Source organism: Anabrus simplex, chromosome 2, assembly GCF_040414725.1.
Source record: "Anabrus simplex isolate iqAnaSimp1 chromosome 2, ASM4041472v1, whole genome shotgun sequence".
Classification (NCBI taxonomy): Eukaryota; Metazoa; Arthropoda; class Insecta; order Orthoptera; family Tettigoniidae; genus Anabrus; species Anabrus simplex.
The window spans coordinates 1,150,777,346-1,150,803,847 of NC_090266.1; the positions used below are offsets into that span (position 1 = coordinate 1,150,777,346).

General features: G+C 37.1%; 1 protein-coding gene across 2 annotated transcripts in view; it reads right to left on the reverse strand.

Annotated features, from left to right (window-relative positions):
• Nucleotides 1-26,502, reverse strand: part of skd (mediator complex subunit skuld) — an 888,725-nt gene that overhangs the window by 464,714 nt on the left and 397,509 nt on the right. For both annotated transcript variants that reach the window (XM_067142112.2, XM_067142111.2), the window contains one exon: nucleotides 15,248-15,489. In XM_067142112.2, the coding sequence (XP_066998213.1) occupies nucleotides 15,248-15,489 (242 nt within the window). The remainder of the gene's footprint in view (nucleotides 1-15,247; nucleotides 15,490-26,502) is intronic.

The following is a 26,502-nucleotide window of genomic DNA, read 5'->3' on the forward strand; positions in this document are numbered from 1 at the left end:
GGAACTGAAAGACAAAGCAGAGGGTATCAATATAGTACAGTGATACGGCAATGATAACGTGAGTTGCAACATTACCAGAGTAAGAATTTATTTTAATAATAGTTATAATAATAATAAACATTATTTGCTTTATGCCCCACTAACTACTATTACGGTTTTCGGAGATGCCGAGGTGCCGGAATGTTGTCCTGTTGAGTTCCTTTATGTGCCAGTAAATCTATCTACACAAGGCTGATCTATCTGAGCACCTGGTATACTGATCAGTGAGATACCTCGATAGTTACTGCAATCCTTCCTGTTCCCTTGCTTATAGATAGGTGAAATTACTGCTTTTGTCCAATCAGAAGCTATTTTCCTAAAAGTCCATGCTAATCTTATTACTCAATGAAGCAATTTCATCCCTGCCTTCCCACTACACTTCACAATTTCAGGTCTAATTTCATCTATTCCTGCTGCTTTACGACAATGGAGTTTATTTACATCGTTTCCACTTCAAGTACAATTTCATCAACATCATTATTTTCCTCCCCATGAGCTCTGTTGTTCGCAAAGTAACCAGGAAGATTTTCAAAATAATCCTTCCACCTGACCAGTGATTGTTTCTTTGTGGTTAAATAAACCTTTATGTGCATTCCAAATTTATTTGAAATTTTTATGATTATGAAAAGGTATGAAAATCATTATGGTAAATGTTAATAAATAGAGGACGAGAATTATTACAAGAAGAAAGAATCGAGAGACACGAAGACGTCAGAAAACGAAATTATTTGAATTCACATAAAAATTAAGGCAGTATTGATACGTGAACTATACTAATCCCAGTATTATATATTTGAAGATAGATTAAGTAGCAAACAGGCAAGAACAACATTGATAGACTATTTTAAACTACTGGAGGAGTTGATATGAACCTGTACATATCAAAACTTTATTCTGTTGAGCCTAGCGCGACAGAGAATATGAAAATGTGCTGCTAAATCTGCACTGGACCGACATGGAGATGAGTGTGTCACTGGCTGACCAACCAACCTGATGTAGAAGTGGAGACTAGCTGATCCATGGGTTCCAGCCGGCCGAGGACAGCAGTTGTAGCTCATAGGGCAACAGAATCTAAGCTAAGTTTACTAAATTATAGTTCTTAAATTAGGATATGAGTATATCATGAAATTGTTGTTTTTAGTGGTGTATTTAGCATGTCAAGTGATTCAATGAAGTGCAATTTCAGAATCTAGCTTTCAAGGTTAAGTTATATGAGAATCGATATATCTCGATAGGAAGAAGTGGCCGTATATATTGAGCGTAATATGATAGCTATGGAGAATTTATGATTAATAGCAGGAATGAGTAGAGATTAACACAGCAATGTGAAAGCATATGTGAGTTGTGGATATCTGAAATGGGTTAGGAAACCAAACATGTTTGTTGGTCATCGTAATGGTATGATATAGAAGCGATATGCAACTAATACAAATTATTCCTTGTCGATGCAGAACGTGAAGTAGTATCTCAGTATACTAGATGGTTATATGTTATTCTGAAGGATGAAATGTGATCCAGTGAAGCGAATATAGATTCAATTAAGTATAATACTTCATGGGAAATATTGTATACAAGAAGAGGTTATGAGATTTAAGAAAATGGTTATGTTAAGAAGTTGTGGTGAATGAATTTAATGATATGTAGGTTGTAATGAAGGAATAAGAAAACGAAGAGAGTTGATATGGAATTAGATGCAGATGTTATAAAATGATGCACACAGAATACATAAATTTAGTTTCTGGATCATATACATTAAGCATATGCATAGAAAGAATTCACATCGAGGGAATATAGTAATATAAGGTAGGCATAGCTAACTCAATCGTATAGGTCAAGGAAAAGAATTCTTGTTGTAACTAAAATGTGGTTGTGTTATTAGGAAATGCCCATATTAAATATTCTATGGAGATAGTGCACAAGATACTAGATGATACATATATTGCTGTGATGAATAATATTGACATCTGAGATTATATTGGAGCTATCCTATTGCTTTGAAAGGAGTAACTTAATTTTCAAGGCAAATGACATTTCACCGAGAGTTAAATTTTGAATATTAAATCAAGCGATAGTTAATTAAGACTAGAATAGTTAGAAATGAGTTTTAGATATGGATTTCAGAAAGTTATATGTTGAAATTCAAATGATTAAACGTAGTGCAGTTAGGATAGTAGGTGCCGAGATTTTGTATGGCAGTAGGTGATGGTAAGCTTAGCAATGACAAATAAACAATTTGGCAGATCTGATTCAAAGTTTAAAACTCAAAAGATGGAAAATATGTGTTAGTTTCAGCAATGATGTTATTGATTTTCAACTTAATTACATTTTTGAACATGTAATGATTTAAAGGAAGAGTTCAGACATTAAGTTAGCTCATGTCAAGGCTGAAAATGAACGTCAGTAATGAGTGCAGTTGTATATAAAATCAATGGATGATCTTTATTTTATTTCAAAGATAAGGAACAAAGACTTAATTTAATTTTTATCTTTCCTGTGCATAATATCTTGATAATAAACTAGTTGGTTAAGACTTGAACATATGTGACCTATTCCTTTATAGAGTGATACAGTAGACTAGTGTAATGTTAAGTAGAAATAGTGCGATTTAAGCTGCGTTTACACTAGCGAAACTCCCTCGCTAAAGTCACTCGGGTGAAACTTACTCGCTTCGAGTGAAATTTCGCACTACCCAAAACAGAGTGCAATTCAGAGCGAAAAATAGCGCGAGTGGGGCAAGCTTCTGTTCTTGTTTTGTCCCTCCAGCCACTGCAGCCGCGTTTTCCATCATATCAATGCCATTTTTTATTAAGAAAGGGAAGAAGAAAAATCAGTGTCCTCGACGATGGTGGAGCAAACAATTATTCCTTGGAAGAAGCAAATATGGAAACAGCCTTATGAGAGAAATGGTACAGGAACCCATTGATGATACAATTAAGAACTTCGTCCGCATGGGTACCCAAGATTTTGAACAACTTGTTTCACTAATCAGTCAAAAAGTTGAGAAACTAAACACAACATTCAGAGCATTAACAGTGAGAGAAAGGTTGACTGTCATACTGCGTTTCTTAGCAACTGGTGATTCGTACACAAGTTTGCAGTATTTATTTAAAATATCGAAAATCGTCCCAGAAGTTTGTGATGCATTGATTGAAACACTTCAGGATTGTGTGAAGGTAAGGATAATAATTAATCGCATTTAAAACAGTAAATCAACTTAGTATTATATATGTATTTTTAAAAAAAAGTCAAATGAACAAATAGGAATGCTAATAATTAAAAATCACACAATATTAATTCAATTTAGAAATACATTTCGTATCCAAACCGCACCCATTTAAAAATAGTGTTTGATATATTTGTTAATTGTTGTAGATCAATACAAAAAATGGGTGAAAATGTAAAATAAAGATAAAATAATGGAGGAAAAAATAAATCACTAACCAAGTAAAATTAGTCACAAGAGCAACAGCCCATCTAAATATGACGAATCCAAATGTTCAGGGCTTGTGCCTTCTGAATGTGGTGTTGTCTGCCCACTAGTGGAAGTTCTTCACAACGACCCAAGAACGCTTCAAAATAGGTACCGGTAGGTTCAAAAAAGTAATGAAATGACAATTTTGCATTATAAACCAATAGTAATAGCTTACCTGATCCAGTGACTCTGCTCTTATTTTCTTTCGATCTTTCACTTCGATATGATCCCAGTACTGCTTTCATCTTCGCTTTCACTGCAGAGATAGGAAAGTTTAGTTGAGAACTAATTTCCTTCCACGCATTTTATCTTTTATTGCGATTGAAATAGTTTTTGTTTTTCGGATTCCACATAAAATCTCTATTTTTGTAGAGTTCGATGAGCTGTAAGCACTGTTCTTAATTCATCCCCCGCGCAACTACGTGGACCACGTTTACACTGAGAGAAATTCGATGAGCGAACCCCTTTGAGGCGCGGACAAAAACCGACTGACCTCTGGCTCGCAGCGAGGGCCCTCACTCCGCAATTACTCAGGGGTGAGGAAGCGTCTACACTAGGCGCAATTCCCTCGCGAAATAATTTCGCGGCAGCTTTATGTTATTTTAAGGGTTGAGTTATGTGCGAGGGGATGGAGACGTTCATCCGATACACTGAGTAGCAATTTATATGCAGTTGCACTTCTCTTCAGAACTCCCATTAAATGGAGCGATATAAGAAAATTTACCCTGAGATAAATTGAGCAGCTGTCGAATTTTTGTTACGCCGTTGCTGGACGCAGTAAGGGCGCAATGGTGACTGATTGACTGATCATAGTATACTCTCTCACATGGAACAGTAATAAAAAATGTGTGTGTATGAGGTGCCACTTGAAGAATAGCCATTCATAATTTCAACCCATTTTGCACATTTTAGTTTGTCTGGTCTAGTTAACTTGAACAAATTTTACGAATAACAACTTAAAATATGCCAGAAACAGTAATTGTATTACAACTGAACCAGCCTGCGGATGCCGCAACTACCCTTACACAGACTACATTGTGGACTGGAACATTCCAAACTGAAATGGACCTATTAAATTTTATGATGATCATAGCAAAATAGGTTTCTAACTGCTTGTAAAATGAATAAGCAATGAGTTAAAAAAAATTGAATAGTTGTTGAATTTGTTGTGGCAAGAATTGAAATAGCCTAATTCTTCCTGAACATTTGACAGGGTACACAGACTATATCTTTTTCCTGAATTATCCCAGTGAAAACTTCTAACACATTCAAGAGAGGAAAAGTTTCGTAATTACGACTCCTAAATGCACCATCAAAGATGTCTGACACACAGAATCTCAATAAGCAAGTGAAAAGACTAGTCAACAATTAAATATTATAATCAACTAGCAAAAGTACTTTCATATACAGCTGATTCCAGAAAATAGTCCAGAGAGAGAGACAGAGAGAGAGAGAGAGATATAATAATAATAATAATAATAATAATATAATCATCTTTAACATCGTATGGCTTCAGCTGCCATGTGCATGAAATTTAATTTGATGCCACCTGGCTGCTTGTTCGTCAATTTTGATGTTCTGTTTTACTCTAGCCTACTAGATGGCAGAGCAAACAAGTTTTAATTAATTTTGTTATATAAAGACCAAAGGTGTTCCAGGTATGTCATACAAAATTTCCACATGAGAGATAAGTGCTGAATGGATTTCCCCCCCTCCAACCATTCAAAAATCTGACTACCTCTGCCATGTTTGAACTAGCTATCTTGGGATTCAGAGGCCGACAATACCACTGATCCACAGATAGAGCTAAAGTGTAAAATAAATTTCAACTATTTTTAATGATAGTTCCATCAAATTTTATTATATATATTATTTTATTGTTTCTTTATGGTTAAATAAACCTTTATGTGCATTCCAAATTTATTTGAAATTTCTCAGTGATTTTAGGAATTACAGTTTATGATTATGAAAAGGTATGAAAATCATTATGGTAAATGTTAATTCTATTGCTCTCTCTCTTTGCAATCAAGTACTCAAGTTAAGTTATTAAAAATTTATACAAGGTGTAATAAGGCAACAAGTTTATTGCTGCAGGCATGTAAACGCAAGTTGGAAATAGGATTAAAGTATCTGTAGAAAAAGAGGATGTAGCTCGATTCTAATATGTGGAACCATTTAAAAGGTATGTCATTCAGGCAAGAAAATAGTATTATTCAGAAGCAACTACCACATACTCTCTATATCCAGACTACAAGATCAAAGAAGATGACGAACATCCACCGCTCGATGCGGCTTTTGAAGTGAGCGACTTCGTACTTGTAAAATGCAATGGAAAGAAATATTCTAAATATTATGCTTGTACCATAAATGAAAGTTATGTTTATATCATAACCAACTGTCGCAAGTGCAAGAATGAAGCTAAACTGTTTTGTGAACCAGCAAAAAAAAGAAAAATGCTTTTTAAATGAAAGTGAAATCGCACGAAAATTATCTGTACCTCGTTTTACTCGTGGGAAATAGTATTTTGAGGAGTCTACACCAGAAAAAATTTCTGAGGATCACACTTTCATACAAATTCTAGGCTACTTTAGCAATGATTGATTTTTTTTAAATTTTAAGGTAACCATTTTGTGGTTTATTTTACATTCACTGTTACTAGTATGAAATAAATATGCGACTTAAATTTATAAAAACATGTTTTTCCTTTATTAATTAGGCTACATGTTATTAACAGTATCTATAACTAGGGTGCTTGGAAGTTAAGTATTGATAAAGGACATGATATGTTTGATAGCAAACCACAACTGAATCACAACGTTGACAAGTATGAGGTTGTTATTAACCTTTTGGATGCCGACCCGTAATAGGTCATCATATGCATAGAAAGCCAAGCATGTTTCAATGCATTCTGCATCACTGTATTAAAAAATTTATTTATGTCTCAGTTTAAAAAATATGGAGGTAAAATTTGGTATGTGAGCTTGATATACTCCAAGGAATATAAATATGTGACTTACATTTCAAAAAACAAAATTTTGTCGAATACTGTGCACAAAAATATTATTATTTTTTATTTAAAAAAGGAATGGTTCATGTTTGTGGGTTACTGTAGTTACGTCCTAGTTCGTGAACCATGGGCAACAGCTGAGTGGCCTAGTAAGTGGTCCTGAGAGTCGGGATACCAGTTGCTATGGAATGGGAGTGGGCATCTCGGACATATTCTGAGTCATGGCCCTCCTTGCGCTCAGGCGGCTAGGACTATACAATCCACCGGTGGTCCATAACCTGTTAGAGGAGAGATCCTCACTTGGACTGTGTGCAAGTAGGGTAGCATCCTGCTTCATGAATTTACCGAGCTCAGAACATTTTAAGCAAGCCTCGGACCTATGGGAGTAATGGAGTCCCACTCCCATTAGAGAGGCGAGGGACTCCTTGGAAACAACTTGGCGAATGAAATGGAATTCGATGGGGAGCTATCAATATTAATGGGGCTTATGGAAGAAAGAAAGTAGAACTGGCTGAATCAGCAAAGAGGATGCATCTGGATGTGCTAGGAGTAAGTGATATTCAGGTAACGGGAGATAACGAGGAAGAGATAGGAGATTATAAAGTGTACTTGACGGGTGTTAGAAAGGGAAGGGCAGAGTCTGGGGTAGGGCTCTTTATCAGGAATACCATTGCACGCAACATAGTTTCTGTTACGCACGTAAATGAGCGAATGATGTGGGTAGATTTGTCAGTTGGAGGAATTAGGACTAGAATTGTGTCCGTGTATTCACCATGTGAGGGTGCAGATGAGGATGAAGTTGACAAGTTTTATGAAGCATTGAGTGACATCGTGGTCAGGGTCAACAGCAAGGATAGAATAGTGCTAACGGGCGATTTCAATGTGAGAGTTGGGAATAGAACTGAAAGATACGAAAGGGTGATTGGTAAATGTGGGGAAGATATGGAAGCTAATGGGAATGGGAAGCGTTTGCTGGACTTCTGTGCTAGTATGGGTTTAGCTGTTACGAATACATTCTTCAAGCATAAGGCTATTCACCGCTACACGTGGGAGGCTAGGGGTACCAGATCCATAATAGACTATATCTTAACAGACTTCGAATTCAGGAAATCTGTTAGGAATGTACGAGTTTTCCGGGGATTTTTCGATGATACAGACCACTATCTGATCTGTAGTGAACTAAGTATCTCAAGGCCTAGGGTGACTTACTTGACTTAATTCCTGTTGTTCCTTGTGGAACATAGGGCATCAACAAGGCATTTCCATCTGATTCTGTTGCCAGCCAACCTCTTCACCTCTCTCCAGGTCTTGCCTTCTTCCATTGCCTCTATGTGTACAGATCTTCGCCACATTTGTTTGGGCCTTCCTCTCCTCCTTTTACTCTGCGGGTTCCAATCCTGTGCCTCTCTCTCAATGGCTTCATTCTCTTTCCTCAACGTATGCCCTATCCATTTCCATTTCCGCCGCTTTATCTGTATGGTCATTTCTGTTTCACCCGTCCTTCTCCATAGTTCATGATTGGAGATTACTTCCGGCCAGTAGATGTTTAGGATCTTCCTTAAACAGCGGTTGACAAAGGTCTGCAACATGGAGGTAATCACTTTTGTCACTTTCCAGGTCTCAGACACATATAGTAGAACAGCCTTGACATTACTTCGGAAAATGCGAAGTTTGGTCCTGGTAGATATTTTGTTATTCTTCCATACCAGATAGAGTCGAACAAAGGCACAATTTGCTTTTTGTATACGTTGACAAATATCCTGTACTGCTCCTCCATCTTTGGTAACTACACTGGCCAAGTAGGTGAAACTATCCACATCTTCTATAGGTTCATCACTGAAGACAAAGGGGTCTAGTCTGTTGGTGTTCATCCTTAGGGCCTTGGTCTTCTTTGAATTGATCGTTAGTCCCACCTTTTTTCCTTCTTTTACCAAGTCTTCAATCTTTGATTGCATTTCACCATGTGCCTCAGACAGGAGACACACATTATCAGCGAAGTCTAGGTCTTCTAACCTATTAGCCAATCCCCACTGGATACTACGTTTCACATTTCGCGTTACATTCCGCTTTACCGCATCAATCCCCACCAGGAACATGGTTGGCGAGAGGATACAACCTTGAAGTACTCCTGAATGTACAGATATAGGCTCAGATACACGGCCCTCATGTATGACTCTGCATGTATAATCGCGGTATGTTTCCTGAATGAGGTTGGTAATTTGTGATGGCACTCCATACCGCTTCACTTCCTTCCACATAGCTTCTCTGTTGATCGAATCAAAAGCTTTTTCTAAATCGATGAACACTGCATAGAGGCGAGATGACCACTCAGCACACTGCTCCAGAATTATCCTCAGGCCTAGGGTAAAGAAAGTGAAATCTGTCTGCAAACGAATAAGGGTAGAAAATCTCCAGGACGAGGAAATTAGACAGAAGTACATGGATATGATTAGTGAGAAGTTTTGAACAGTAGACAGTAAGCAGGTTCAGTATATATTAAGTGAATGGGTGGCATACGGGGATGCTGTGGTAGAAACAGCAAGGGAATGCCTAGGAACAACTGTGTGTAAAGATGGGAAAAGGCGAACAGCTTGGTGGAATGATGAAGTGAGAGCAGCTTGTAAACGTAAAAAGAAGGCTTATCAGAAATGGCTCCAAACAAAGGCCGAGGCAGACAGGGATTTGTATGTAGATGAAAGAAACAGAGCAAAACAAATAGTTGTTGAATCCAAAAAGAAGTCATGGGAAGATTTTGGTTATAACCTGGAAAGGCTGGGTCAAGCAGCCGGGAAACCTTTCTGGACAGTAATAAAGAATCTTAGGAAGGGAGGGAAAAGGAAATGAACAGTGTTTTGAGTAATTCAGGTGAACTCATAATAGATCCCAGGGAATCACTGGAGAGGTGGAGGGAATATTTTGAACATCTTCTCAATGTAAAAGAAAATCATCCTGGTGGTGTTGTGAACAGCCAAGCTCATGGGAAGGAGGAAAATGATGTTGGTGAAATTATGCTTGAGGAAGTGGAAAGGATGGTAAATAAACTCCATTGTCATAAGGCAGCAGGAATAGATGAAATTAGACCTGAAATGGTGAAGTATAGTGGGAAGGCAGGGATGAAATGGCTTCATAGAATAATAAGATTAGCATGGAGTGTTGCTAAGGTACCTTCAGATTGGGCAAAAGCAGTAACTGCACCTATCTATAAGCAAGGAAACAGGAAGGATTGCAACAACTATCGAGGTATCTCATTGATCAGTATACCAGGCAAAGTATTCACTGGCATCTTGGAAGGGAGGGTGCGATCAGTCGTTGAGAGGAAGTTGGATGAAAACCAGTGTGGTTTCAGACCACAGAGAGGCTGTCAGGATCAGATCTTCAGTATGCACCAGGTAACTGAAAAATGCTATGAGAAGAATAGGCAGTTGTGTTTATGTTTCGTAGATCTAGAGAAAGCATATGACAGGGTACTGAGGGAAAAGATGATCACCATACACTGGGGATTATGGAGTTAAAGGTAGATTATTAAAATCAATTGGGCTTCAGTGAGAATTGATGGTAGAATGAGTTCTTAGTTCAGGGTACTTATAGGGGTTAGACAAGGCTGTAATCTTTCACCTTTGCTGTTCGTAGTTTACATGGATCATCTGCCGAAAGGTATAAAATGGCAGGGAGGGATTCAGTTACGTGGAGATATAGTAAGCAGTCTGGCCTTTGCTGACGACTTGGTCTTGATGGCAGATTGTGCCGAAAGCCTGCAGTCCAAAATCTTGGAATTTGAAAATGAGTGTAATGAATATGGTATGAAAATTAGCCTCTCGAAGACTAAATTGATGTCAGTAGGTAAGAAATTCAACAGAATTGGATGTCGGATTGGTGATACAAAGCTAGAACAGGTCGATAATATCAAGTATTTAGGTTGTGTGTTCTCCCAGGATGGTAATATAGTAAGCAAGATTGAATCAAGGTGTCGTAAAGCTAATGTAGTGAGCTCACAGTTGCGATCAACAGTATTCTGTAAGAAGGAAGTCAGCTCCCAGATGAAACTATCTTTACATCAGTCTGTTTTCAGACCAACTTTGCTTTACGGGAGCGAAAGCTGGGTGGACTCAGGATATCTTATTCATAAGTTAGAAGTAACAGACATGAAAATAGCAAGAATGATTGCTGGTACAAACAGGTGGGAACAATGGCAGGAGGGTATTCGGAATGAGGAGTTAAAGGCTAATTTAGGAATGAACTGAATGGATGAAGCTGTACGCATAAACCGGCTTCGGTGGTGGAGTCATTTGAGGCGAATGGAGGAGGATAGGTTACCTAGGAGAATAATGGACTCTGCTATGGAGGGTAAGAGAAGTAGAGGTAGACCAAGACAACGATGGTTAGACTCCGGTTTCTAACGATTTAAAAATAAGAGGTATAGAACTAAATGAGGCCACAACACTAGTTGCAAATCGAGGATTGTGGCGACGTTTAGTAAATTCACAGAGGCTTGCAGACTGAACGCTGAAAGGCATAACAGTCTATAATGATAATGTATGTATGTATGTATGTATGTATGTATGTATGTATGTATGTATGTAATAACATAATTTGAAATTAATGAGCACATTTTACACTAAATCCAAAGTGACTAAGTGAAGCTATTTAATATTAACTCTTATCTCGGATCATTTATACCAATTTATATTGTTAATATAGGTCTACTTTCCAATTTATATACTAATTTCCAAAAACATTGAACATGTGGAGAGAAAGACACCAACCGTGTAACCTGTCAACGATTGGATATTTTATGAATTTTGGGAGAGTAATAGTAATCATTTTAGGAAGCCTCCGTGGTTCAGGCGGCAGCACGCCGGCCTCTCACCACTGGGTTCCGTATTTTAAATCCCGGTCACTCCATGTGAGATTTGTGCTGGACAAAGCAGAGGTGGGACAGGTTTTTCTCCGGGCACACCGGTTTTCCCTGTCATCTTTCATTCTAGCAACACTCTCCAGTCTCATTTCATTTCATTAATAATTCATTAATCATTGCCCCAGAGGAGTGCAACGGGCCTCGGCAGCCGGCACAATTCACATCCTCGCCGCTAGAAGAGGGCTTCATTCATTCCATTCCTGACCCGGTCAAATGACTGGAAACAGGCTGTGGAATAGTAATCATTTGAGAGAACTATGTCTAGTAGCAGTATTTGTTACTACAGAACAGTTCAAAAGATCAGATTGAAATATTCTATCCGTCTTACTAATAAACGGTGTATAACATTTATACAAGGTTTATACACCGTTTATGTGAAATTCATTACTAATAAACCGCGTATAAGCCTCGTGTGTATACATCTGTTATAGTTATTCACTGAATTGCTTGTACAGACCAGGACCCTTGTATAAGCGCTGTATAGCAGCGAGTAGCGGAAAAAGAAACGAGTGAGCAGTTTATTTTCGTGGTATTTATTGTCTACAGTAATATAATCGTGCTGAAAGATTCGAGTTATCCATATAACATTGAACACACAATGAAAGAATGGACGATAACGTTGATGATCTTCATGGTATTTTAAACATAGAAGACAAACACCGTTCAGAGGTTATGGAGGCTAGAAATCTTCGTAATGTAAAATACTTTAAAGAGACAGAATGACAATGAATGACTATAAAAGAAATGATGATTGGGAGTATTTTTGTGTAATAATGTGTTACTGCTCAATAGACTTTTGAAATTGCGAGTTTACTGTATTATACATTATCTGCCTCTACAAATATCTTTATCAAATTTGAGTATAAAAAGGGACATATTCCTCGACATAAAAAAAATTGTATAACTTGAAAACCATACGCAATATGATTTTCATGCTTTGTACTTGAATACGCAGAAATATGATATATAAATGCCTAATAGAAATTTTTTTATCAAACCTTTATTTTAGCTACAAAACAGGTTTTCCTTTCTCCTGAAAAGTAAGGATTTTGGAATGTGTACACTTTTCAACTCGCCGATTCAATTATAATTGCCTACGTTTTCCGTACTATCCCAGTTAGGAGCTATTGATCTTTTCTTAAGCTTTTCCATTTCTTTTTTGGCGTTCATTACACAAGCAAACTGAAGAAATGTTGATATCAGTACAAGCCAATTTCCAGCTGTCTCACTCTGTGTTGCCACTGCCTTTTCGATATGCCGTACTACTGTGCGACTTTTCGGTAAGTTTTGCTCGTAGATAACCAGCAGAAGCGAAAAACGCCAGTGAACTGCAGGAAGAGATTCCTACGCCTTGGAACGAGTGTTTACGTGCTGTATAGTAATACAATGCGTATACCACGTTTATTAGTAAGAAAAATATAAAACGCTTATACAGGGTTTATTCACTGTATAACTGAACAAGTGTTAAAAAACTGTATTAGGACTTTTTTATTAGTAAGACGGTATGTGTGGAGCATCTGGTTGAGGGAGGCCTACAAGTTTTGCCCTGGGATTTCATAAAAATTGTGGGGATTTACTACATTACTTTCAGGGAATATGCATTCAGTCCAACAATCATCTAATTCACTGTCAGTCATTTTCTCTAGCACTGTCACTGTAACTCTTTGACATTGCACGAAATGTTGTAAGCCCATTAGCCAATGGCACGGCTCCATCATTCTCTGGTGCGCTATTTGAAGACCCAGAAACATAATAATCATCTCTTTCACTAAAATTAGAGTCTCTTACATCTTCAAAGCAACCCAAAAGTTCCTGAATTTCTCCTCCCAAAATAGGCCTACGTGACGACATCCCTTGTGATAAATGTACTATTTACAGCTTTACTACGACCTAAATAAATTCCTAAGTATATATAACTACAGTAAACATAATAATAAACTTAATATATTATGATAAATAACTTAATGTGTCGATTAGAATGTAAAATTATTGAAAACAACTCACAACACGCGGACATAAACAAACAAGGAGGCTGCCATATTGGATCATAGATGTCAAGCGCTTACAGATCACACACTTACAACTGATGAGTAAACTAGCAAAAATGAAGCTATGTCAGTGCCATTTAATGACATAAGAAGGAATTACAAACATTCTACCTTCTTTCCACTTAATTTGTTGCGCAATCTAGCACCTTACTGCACAACACCACCACTTATAAGAGGGTGCCGATCGAATCAGCATCCTGGCATTTTTCGTACAGAATGTAACTGCCGATGCATCGGCATCTTGGCACTCCCAAGCCCCTTAATTATATACCTTTCGTACTGGGAGGACGGAAGACTGTAGTTTTAAGATACCATTATCCTTGTGATCATAAGCCATGGAGCTTCCTTTTTACGTGGGATCCTAACTATCGGACTGACTTTTCACCTCGGAAATTACACATGCATTAATCGGGACTCAATCTGACTCAACCTAGGTGGGTGGCAAGTATGTTAACTACTGCACCATCATGCCCCTTCTTTATTGTTACTATGATATTAACCCTTACACTTCCAGCACAATATATCTTGTGCAAGGCAGTACGTCTGAAAAGGAAAGCTACATCTTTTAGTAACATAACGGGCCATAAGTCAAAATGCAGACTGCATTTTAATGCTATCTGGGGTTAAATATCTGAAATAATGCACTTAGCTCAGTACACAACCAAGGCTGGCAGTTTTTTTAAATGGCCTCAAGTAGCAGACGGTGTGTGCTTTCGAGTTCAACTTACAGAAACTGTGAATAATCTTGAATCGGAAGATGAGTACTCAGATAAAAGTGATAGGATAGAGTATTTTTGGCTCTATTGGACAAGCCTGATTTTTCTCTATCCTTAATTTTTGTGCAAAATGAAACAAATGTATTTTGGAATTCTTTTGCCAAGTCAGATGATATTTCTTACTATAATTCACCACAGAGGGTTCTGATAGTCGCTGCAGTAAAAAGGTTAAATATTCATTTTATCATTCAGTGATAGTACCTATTTGATGCTGAAGATTTATTAGCCCCGCAGACAAGCTGGCACAGCACTGATTTGCGTAATCCTGCGACGCTGTTACGTAAAATTTATAACTGATAGGTTCTTCAGTCGCTCCAAACCAATTTATAAATAAATGTATAAATTACCTGGAAAAGAAAACATCTGATAACAGAGTTATACCTGATAAAAGAGATTGGTTACACTGGTATAATTCTGTAGTGATCTCCTTTTCAGATAGTTTATAAATTTGTTTATTCATAAATTAGTTTTAATAGACTGAAGAACCTAAAAGTTATAACAGAGTCAAAACTGAAATAAATGGCTTCAATTATCACAAGAAAGCTTTAAAAAAATATGCGACTATCACCTTTAACTATATTACACAGACATTATGCAACTTACATATTTTGATTCTTTTTGCAACCAAAACAACCTTCATCCTTCTTGTAAATAATATGTTAACATTACAAATATAAATTATCACAATTTGCAGAAGTTTGAAAAAATGTAATGGTATGTGAAGTTAAAAGTTTGTTCCATACAAACCGATCGGTACATTGAAAATGTTATAAAATCACATAAGTCAAGTTCACAACAAAGAAATCTTTGGAAGTTATTACGTATCGCATAGACGTTATTATGAATAAATCTCAATTTGTTTAGGCGGTAAGATTCATATACATATCAAGAAAGAAATATGCAAATACAAATACGCAACACATGAAGTGGCCATATGTTGACTGAAAAAAGAAAAAAAGCCTGAAAAGATATTCAAAGGTCAATACTCACCAGGCATCTAATGTTGAGTAATCGTACAGCAATTTTGAAGGTTGTTCCTCCTCCATCAAAATGCTTTCATACTCCTTCGATGAAAGGACGGGACGCTTTAATGTAGGGTATTCAGGAGTACTGCAGGAAGCAGTGGGTGCGATTACTGAATGGGCACTTGCTGGTCCCTGAGAGCCTCCAACACTATCTATTGGCTTATTCGCTTGCTCCACACTTGATGAAGGAGGATATGGAGAAAAAACCTGGAGCAATGAGTACATAATGCATGTAATATATACTACCACACTACATTCCACAAAATCCACGTTACTCGATATCAACCAGCATAAGAAATAATTATTGTCACAAAATACAATACCTCATTATCAGTAACATAGTATTAGTGGGAAGCAACCATTTGATTTCAATCTGATAACTTAATTCATGTAATAAAATGCTACCTAGAACATATTCTCAATATTTTAAAATCTGTATGGGTTAGAAAGAAAGAGAATTAGGAATAGTTGTGAAATTAGGAGGGGGCTTCCTGGCCGAGGCGGTATAGGCGTGCTCGGTTCGCCCGGAGGGGCGTGGGTTCAAATCCCTGTCAGGAAGTCGTAAAATTTAAGAAACGAGATTTCCACTTCTGGAGGTGCACATGGCCCTGAGGTTCACTCAGCCTACACAAAAAAATGAGTACCAGGTTAATTCCTGGGGGTAAAGGCGGCCAGGAAGGATATTCCAGGGATCGGTAATGAACAAGGGAACTGAAATTTACTTATGAAAATAAAGACATTTAGAAAAAGATATAAAAATTGAAAACTAGGAAAGCGTTCGGGATTGACGAGATTTCTGGGGCTATACTAAAGGCAATGAGTTGGGATACAGTGCCAAATCTAAAATAATAATAATAATAATAATAATAATAATAATAATAATAATAATTGCAAGTGGCCTCTAGAGAGGCCTGGTGCAGGTCTTGCAAGTTGACGCCGTACAGGCAACTTGCGTGTCACTGAGGATGGGGCCCTACTTGATGAATTCTAATGCTGAAGATGGCATACACACTCAGCCCCCGAGCCATGAGACAATGAAGGTTAAAATCCCTGACCCAGCCAAGAATCAAACCCAGGACCCTCTTGACCAAAGACCAGCATACTAACCATCTAACCATGGACTCAGATATATCTGAAATACTATCTGATTACTGTTTACATGAATAGGCTATATCAAATGAATAGACAGTTGCTATTATTTTAAAATCTGTATGGGTTAGAAAGAAACAGAATTAGGAATAGTTCGAACTTCATTTCCCTATGCATATAAGTGTTAAGAGTAAAGAACTGGAATCATAGATAAGATTTTTTGCAGATGATGTTATACTGTATAAAGCAGAAAATGTCAGTGCCTACAAAAAGACCTTGACAATGTTGTGAAATGGACAGCAGACAATGGTATTATGGTAAACAGGGTGAAAAGTCAGATGGTAGATTTTAACAAGAGAAAAAGTCCTCCTGATTATTACTGTGTTAATGGTGTAATAGTACTTCGAGGGGATCACTTTAGTACCTAGGGGTTAATGTAAAGAAAGATCTCTATAGGGGTGATTACATTAATAAAGTTGTAAATAATGGTTATTAGGTAAGGATGTGAAGGAGAGGGGTCAAGTCTCCAATAAGGCCCCAATTATAGTAGGGTTGCAGTGTACTAGGACCCCACACCAGTTTTACCTGATATGAGAACTGAAAAAGATCCTAAGGCAAGCAGCACTATTTATTCTGGGTGATTTCAAATGAGAGTAGTGGTGTGAATATATTGCAAATTTTGGACTGGAAAGACTTGGGAGTAAGGAGATTAGCTGCTCAAATAAGTGGTATGTTTTGAACTGTCAGTGGAGGGATAGCACGAAGTGACATTAGAAAACGAATAAATATGAGTGGAGCTTTCAAAAAAGGTACAAAATGTCATAACATAATTTGGAACTGAAGAGGACAAACTGGGGCAAATATTCACTTACAGGAAGAGGAATTAGAGAGTGGAATAATTTACCAAGGGAAACCTTCGACAAATGTCCAAGTCCACTGACATCGTTTACGAAAAGACTAGGTAAACTACTGATCGGGAATCTGCCACCTGGGCAACAGCCCTAAATGCAGATTAATGATCATGATTGAATTGTCGTATTTTTTTCTTAGCTACATGTGTAACGTCACCAAAGCTTCATGTGGCTGTGATGACATTGGTTTGTGGGGTGGGTGTTTTTATTAATCAGCTGAACTCTTAAGTTCAATGCTAATAACCTGATCATATGGACCGTTTCTTGTGCCAGACAAAACAAATTTTCATAATTTTGCTCTTTGGATTTACTTACTAGAAATCAAAATTTTTGATTCGGTAACATTTTTCATCCCGGGACATTCATACATGGCTTTGGATAGGGATTTTGCAGCTAGGGATTTTGCAGCTACTGAGAAAAAATAAAAACGATGATTCAATATGTGTATTGCCATGCCCAATGGAGTGATATCAGTGGGAACATTTTGTTGATATTCAAAATGGTATTAGTTAAAACTTTGTAAACAGAAAAAAGATGCTGGTGTTGCTCCTCTGCTTTTACAGAAGTTTCCATCCATTTTTGTGGTACAGGATAATACTTATATTGTAAAATTTAATTTAGCTTTTAGTGACATTGAAGTACAGCAAAAAGTTAATGTTAGGGAAGAGTATCATCGTTAAAGTTACAGAAGTACAATGAACACAGAAAGATAAAGAAAGCCTAATACAATGACCTGATAAGGTCTGGAAATGGAGGTGGATTAGTTACTTTAACATATTAGATAAAGGACAAAAACAAAAAACAAAACAAAAAAAAAAAAAAAACACACACACACACACACACACACACACACACACACACACACACACACACACACACACACACACACACACACACACACACACACACACACACACACACACACACACACACACACACACACACACACACACACACACACACACACACACACACACACACACACACACACACACACACACACACACACACACACACACACACACACACACACACACACGCGCACGCGCACGCACGCACGCACGCACGCACACACACACAAAAACTTCTATATACTTTTCCCATTCAACAGCACAAAATCATAGACTATAAACCAGGGGTGGCCACTAACCTTAACCTTGGGAGCCGAAAATTTATGAGCAAATTTAGGAGACAAAATTGGGAGCACGTTTACAAAATGGTTTGTAAAATGAAGACACGTTTTTCATTTTATAACAAAGGAAGGAACATTTATTTTCTACACTACACCGAACATTATTGTTCAGGTACACATCAAGGAATGAGATTTTACTTTTGAGAAGTGCTTTTTCGAGTGTTCATATTTGCTGTTAAGATTTTTTTTTTTTTAATCTGGTTGATAATTGGTAAGCGCAGTTTGCATAATTTCACTTAAATGTTCATCCGTTAGTTCAGATCGATATTTAGATTTAATTAATTTAAGCCGCACATGGCTGCTGCTGCTGACTTCCGCCGGCCGCGAGATGATGTTAGTTTCCATTAATTATATCAATTTTACTCCAAGCTTGGTGTCAAGAGCCGCACGAGACTGACTCAAGAGCTGCATGCGGCTCACGAGCCTCGTTGTGGCCAGCCTGGCTATAAACCATAATGGTTCAAAAATGTGCCAATAAACTTTAAAAACCTTATTTAAAAGACCCAAAAAATGGCATCATAATATTAAAATTTCACAGAGTAAAAAACAACACAAATGTAATTTTTCTCAAAATGAACTTTAGTACGGATCTACTGTTATTATTTTGTCGCCATAAGACCTATCTGTATCGGTGCAATGTAAAGCAAATAGCAAAAAACTTATTATTCTAAGTGACTCAATTACTCAATTACACCATGCTTGTTTACATACGCTAACAATAATGCTTTAAGAAAATTTCATAGCTTTCATGTAATCAACGAAGGAAGCTTCAAGCCCCTATTTGGTCAAAGTTGAAACATTCTCCGATAAGTAACAAGAACAATGTTAAGCCATTGGAACCTGAACAATAGTTTCACCTGCAGGGACAGAAATATCTATTTTATTTTATTTTTTCCAAAAATTATGCAGTAACTTTGTTTATTGAGAATCAGTCAAGCACATTTTTACAAAGCTGTATTCATCACAGATCAATGCCTAAACGTTCATTAACAGTTTTCCAGTTTTCAGTAGTGAATCACTGTGTGATATTTTTTGAAGCAGCTCTCCCGGTGAAGTGGCACACCACTTTCTTTTTATTTTATTTTTTTCACATAGCCACCTGACCTTTTCCATTCTTGATCTCTGATGCAGTCGTCACACAAAATGACTCGTATACAAATGAACTACTGTATGTTTCTTACAAAGCAACTGCTGGCATATCTTGCAACACTCCAACTTTCCCTGCTTAAGCATAACACTCCTCCATTCCCATTCACTTCATCTTAGTTCAACCTAAGGCAGGATGGAGGCATGGACTAACCCATAATACAATTTATATGACAAGGCATTTACTGCATTTACTTATGTATATCTCACTTTTTCCTCCCAAAGAAATCTATTTAAAAATTGGGGTGCGAGATATACGCAGAGAACTAGAAAACTGAACTTTTAAAACCAAACGTACTTTTTAAAAGTAATGAAGTGCCATATTTCTGTACGATATAATATACCTTATTGCATGTTATTTAATATTTACAAATGTACGAAAGTACTTAGGGTTCCATTCTCAGCTGAATACATTCCCCTACCCTTCCAATCTCACACCCCCACACAGAAGAAAAAAAATATAACGGCTGTTACTAGTACTAGTCATACAACACCCTATTATTTTTATTTACTGGTATATGCAGTGGTGGTATCAGCATGTGGATTTTCAAAAAAATGTAACTTTAGAAAAGATTAATGCCAACAGAAACAGGCAGAAAATACACAAGCATGATGAGAATGTAACAATGTAATTCCACATCTTTTTCGAGATAACAGTCGGTATTCTACTGAAACGGTAAAAAGCTTTTCCCGGAATACAGATATACTTCACATAATTTCTGCTGCAAATTCTTCCTCGGATTTATTCGTGATTTCAAAAATGTAACTTATCAAGGCATACTGAGAACGACCATGGCTGGGGAGTGACCTTTTCACCTAGCAGTGATTACAATGGAGAAAGAGAAAAGTTATCACTTCATATGTGACCCAAATGCAATCGGAGACTAATTGACCTCGAGAAAAAAACTCCGACTTCATGTGAGTAATATATGTATTTCATAATTATTTTACATATTTATAATACAGTGTAATCATATATTTTTTTAAAAAATTAGGCAATGCATTGTTTAGAAACAATCCGAATCATTCTGTTAAATATTCTGATATTGCAAACACATTAATGACATTTTGAATATGAATGCTGCTTTTGTATTTGATGTAAATGAGCATCCAAGAGGTCTGCGCAAATCCAAAATATTTTGTCTTAGAACTGCTACTGGGTAAATGGAAACTGTTTACTGAACATAGCTCCTTTTAAACATACAAAATAAAACTAGACTCACCTATTCATCATCCCTGATGTCTAAATGCGGACAGCCCAAGAGTGTGACATTCCATTTAAGTAGTTAATTAGGCAAGGGAATATGCTGAGATTATGCAATATTATTACATACATAAATACCGTATTATTCCTAATACCACCCGCCACTGAATAGGACCCGCACACCTTAACTTATAACAAACAAAATTTGGGAAAAAATGACTTGCATGTTTACTTAATTTTTTTGATTTCTGCAAATGTGTCACAAAACTGCTAATTTAAAACACTTCACAAATAATAAAAACACTAAAATCACCACAATAAGGAATAAAACTAGTTCAATGTACGAATCAGTCACGATTCAAAGTCATCAGAACTACCACCATCGGAACTTTAATCACGGTCACCTTCCCACATATAGTCGTCCTCACTACCATCCACAGAGTTTAAAATTCCGCATTTCTTAAAACTTTTCCTCACCAAGTCGTTAGAGATGTGATCCCATGCAGTCTTTATCCATTTGCATAGAAGTTCCACTTCGGATTGTTTCACTCGTCCAGTTGGTGTCGCTGCATGATTACCGGCAGACTCCATCCACTCGGTGTAGAGCTGTTTCAATGCAGTTTGTAAGGCCAGTTCCTATACACGTCCAATGGCTGTAGCATAGTGGTCAGCCCTCCTCGAATTATTGCCAGATCAGTTTTTCCTTTACTTATCAATTCCTTTACGGCACCTGTAGTATGCCTGCGATAACTGTTGAGCACAAGCAGGCTTTCTTCTGCAATAAAGCTCCTGGGCGACGTCGCCAAACACACTTCACCCAGTCCTCCATTAGCTCACTGTCCATCCAGCCGGATTGTTGGCTTCGAACGAAAATACCAGACGGCCAATTTCCTTTTGAAGCGTTTTTCTTTTCAGAACCACATAGAGGAATTTTGGTTCCGTCAACTAACATGCATAACGTTACCCTGTAGTGTTGCTTTTCGTTATCACCTGCTCTGATTGTAACGCTTTTAGAGCAATAAATGCGAACCATATTCTCTAAAGGCATTTTGAAATAAATGGAAGTCTGATCAGCATTCCCAATTTGAGAAAGCAAATGGGAATTTTGCTTCTGCAAATTAATAATGTGGCGATGAAACGCCATCAATATTTCTTCATACGCAACAGGGAGACATTGTGAAATAGATGTACGTCTTTGCATAAACAATCTGTTTCTTCGAGAAAAGTTCCTTATCCACTCACGGCTTGCAGTAAAAACCTCCTTTTTAAGTTCCTTTGTGATCTCTAATGATTTTAGTTGGCACATTTCAGTCAATACACCATAACCTAGTTCACGTCTTTCAGTCATGTATTTAGAAAGCCATTCTTCAATTCCAGGAAACTGTGCACTCTGCCCTAGCTCTACAATCACCATTACTTTTGAATAATATTTCCTTCCCCTTCCTCCAACAACGAACACATGATTCATCAACATAATATTTTCTGCCGGCAGCAAGATTTCCGATAGTTTCAGCTCCTGTTACAACTAAGTTTCTTGCTGACAGTAAATGACCGCAAACACTTCCTTGAATTCATCACTTGTTACTACTGATGTTTCTACACTCAGAACACAAAGTATTAATCAATTGCCAAACCATGTGGTTCTGGTAACACACAAATGAGCAACAGAGCACAATTTCAGCCGTTGCCAAGTTGTGCAGCATGAAACCACTGTTACCGCGTCTTCGGTACAATGTGTTAGGAGACCATGATACAAAGCGCTTAAATATGACCCGCACCCGAATTTAACCCTTTCAGACCTGAAAGAAAACTGGAGGTGTGAATTTTTGTTTTTATGTCAAAAACTTACTAAAATGCTCCTCAATACACATATTGATAGTTTATTTCACAAAATAAAAACTAACATCTGAAAAGCAGGACCCACACAATTGTGCGTATCAAAATTCAAAACCTCGTATCACATACGATGATGTATCTGCAAAATTTACGTTCACTAACCAATGTACACACTTCATTGAATATATTCCGGTATTCAGTAAAGCTTCTAGATTAATATACATGCAATAAATAAATACTTAATTTTGGCACTACTGCTTCCCGTCATCTCGCCGATCAACTGTGCTTTTTAAACTCTTCTTCCTTCGCCCTGGCGGTCAAGCGCATACTAAAAGCAATTGAAATACACGCCACGAGTCCCGCACAATCACTGCAGTCCGGTCTAGCGCCGAAAAAACATCAAATACGGCCAGGGATAACTAAAATACGAACCCGCACAATTGTGCGTACTCGGTCTGAAAGGGTTAAGAATCAATATTTCTGTAAAAATAAAAAAATTAATTTGCAGGTGGTATTCAGGATTATACGGTACCCAACGGAAAGACAGGCAGACTTTGAACTGTGTGTGAACATGCATGCTGCAGGGTATATTCTTGTTGCATTTGTGTTGACACCTACATGAGATGTCAGAGGGTTACTTTTTGCAACACATGACCTTCAAATAAAACGTAATGAAGGAACCTTTCTTACACTGCTTTTGAGACATATCGAAAATAAACCAACATTGGCTAGAAAATAACATTTAGTTGAGGTATGTGTCACACCCCTAACATCCTGTCGTACCCATAACTATTCATTACAAAATTAATATTTCAGATAATTAATTCATTAGTGACTATCTGCTATCAATAAGACCTTGGGGACGTGTATAAAAATAATGATCTCTTCCACGTGGAAAGATCACAGAAATCAGGCATTTAACAAAAGTTATGTCCTTTTCCTGTCAGACATGTAACCATGTGCAATTCCTTTCTTTTTTTTTAAATAACTGTTATTAAATCAATGGGTGGAAACAATTTAATAAGGTAGGTTATTGAGGAAGTATAACTTTTTAAAAAACTTTTAATTTTCAGTAACCTGGAAGAATCGAAGTTATTTCTTATTATAACACATTTTACTGTTGTGACTGTCACACCCATAACTATGGATTTGCCCATATCAAGTTAACAAAAGAAAATTTTAAGAAAATAGACTTGAGACACTGCTTCCGATATACGGAAATACAATGCGAACACTTCATGTAATAACATCATATTATTTACAGTTTATCTTTTTTTTTTTGCTTTACTTCGCACCGACACAGATATGTCTTATGGCGACGATGGGGTAGGGAAGGCCTAGGAATTGGAAGGAAGCGGCCATGGCCTTAATTAAGGTACAGCCCTGGCATTTGCCTGGTGTGAAAATGGGAAACCACGGAAAACCATCTTCAGGGCTGCCGACAGTGGGGCTCGAACCCAGTATCTCCCGATTACTGGATACTGGTCGCACTTAAGCGACTGCAGCTATCGAGCTCGGTTTACAGTTTATCAAAAAATGGTCTGACAAGATTTAGTAGGTATGCAGTACACTGCTCACTCTTTTCTTTCTGGAGCACCATATTTATCTTGCTCTGTGGATAAATCCATTGGTACATATATTATCATAAAGTACAAATGAGGCACTTAGATTAGCAACGATGTATGCGCCAACTCAACACAGGTCAGCATCCAATTCTCAATATGGTGTATGCAATTTGTTATTTCAATCTCCAAAGCTGTTTATAATAAATCTTGATAATAATACCTCAATTAATGCAGTAGAAATCTGTTATAGCGATAATTCATAATGGTGAAAAATTTACTTGCTATAGCGGATTGTCATTATATCAGATTTTTTTCGTTAATGTCGGGGAAAAAACCCACACACATTAAAATTGGTATGAGATGGCAATCAGTTTGTTCAGAACTTGAGTCTGCACTGATGATATCCACACTACTGCTTACTCATTTGTTATTTTACAAAATCCGATACTACATGAAAGTGTATATTTAATTTAATTCTGAAAAGATTATAGTATCACTCTAGAGGCTTCTACGTCAAATGTTTCCATTTTCTTATTCAAACAGCATCACCTCACCTAACCGTATACGGCCAATGTAACCAGACGCGAGAAAATATAAACTATCCTCTGAAATCAGCGATTCATTCTGCCATATCTTAAGATGCATCACATTCTTACTTAATTTCAGTATATAACATTAAAATTAAGCATTCGTTTACTTCAGCCTTTATTTCCAAAGAGTTAACAAAAGCTATTGGCCACGTTACTTACACATTTACTACGAAAACGTGTTACCCCTCTTGCAATTAAACTTTTCTTTAGAGAACAGTGGTCGATGGGTATTACTAATAGACTCCGACATCACCTTCGAATGTCAACGAGAGAACTTGCTAGTGGACATAGCGAGGAAATGATACCAAAGATGATTGATCTCATGCAGTATAATCACGAGGGTGCATTAATACTGGTAACGGAAAAATTCATGCGTGCTTAATCGCTCATAATATGTGTCAGTGATAGGGCTCTCGCAGTAACCGAAGGATAATACACAATTTAATATTGGAATTTTGAAGGGACAGAAAAAAACTGTCGTTATAATAGGGTTCTCGTTATATGCCGTACTCGCCATAGCGGACATCTACTGTACATCAAATATTTAAAGAAAAATATGCAATTCCAGGAGGGATGAATATTTACTCTTCGACCCAGCTCTTTACTATCAATTTGCTAAGTGATTAAGTCTTTCTACACCCATTTAAAAAAAAAAAAAAAACAGAATGGCTTCCAAGATAATGAAAGTAACAAATTTTAAAAGGAATATTTATTCTTTGACCCTTCTCTCTCTTTCTTAAAACAAGCTTGTGAAGAGCTTGTGGTAAAGTTGCTATTAATACGATGTTCCTATAGTGTAATAATATTGTGACGAGTGATGAAAGTAATAAAACACAGCAGGAGCGCCCTAGTAGTTCTAGGAAGCGTCCAGTTAACAAAAACTGAGAAACAAATGCATGCAAAAAAATTGCAAAATACTGGTAAAGAGTACGTCAGCATGAAAACTAAGGGAATCATAAAACCAAAACTCTTGGTCCTCCTTGTCACTGGGGTTGCTTTCAAAAAGTTGGTAAGGATATTATCGATGTGATTTTTAGTGAATTCTGGGAAGCTGGAGATTATGAATGGCAAACAAATTCTTTGGACAATCTAATGAAAAGAGTCAATGTTGAAAGAACACGGGTGAAGAACAGACCTTTCTGAAGACTCCGAACTGTAGAATATAGAGTCATTTGCTGAGGTGTGTCTTATATTGTTTGTGCTGTTGCCCTTACAAATATTCATAGCCTATGTGAAAGAAAATTGAGAGTACTGTGCACGATAAAGTTGAAGTATCAGGTGTTTAGGGCACTGACAAACGCAGTCATCAAACATGTACCAGGAAGGTACCTGAACTTGTATGGGTGAAAGTAATTGAGCATATCAATACCATTCCTGCTCTTTCCACATGCCAGCATACTGATCAGGGATACCGCTACCGTACATTTGACAACACATCTAATTTCATAAGTAAACAAAAATTACGAATGCTTTTATTAATTTACTATTAGAATTGTAAAATTTATTACTTGACTTACTTAACAATAGAAGTTAAAACTGTATGGAAAAAAGCACCATTTATTATACAGCGTTTAGACTCTACTCTTCTTTGAAAGTCGTTAAAGTATTATTGTTATGGTTTTTCTTAAGTAATGATGAATATGCCGTGCAGGAGAATTGTAGGACTCGTACCTTTTAATGCCTTTCC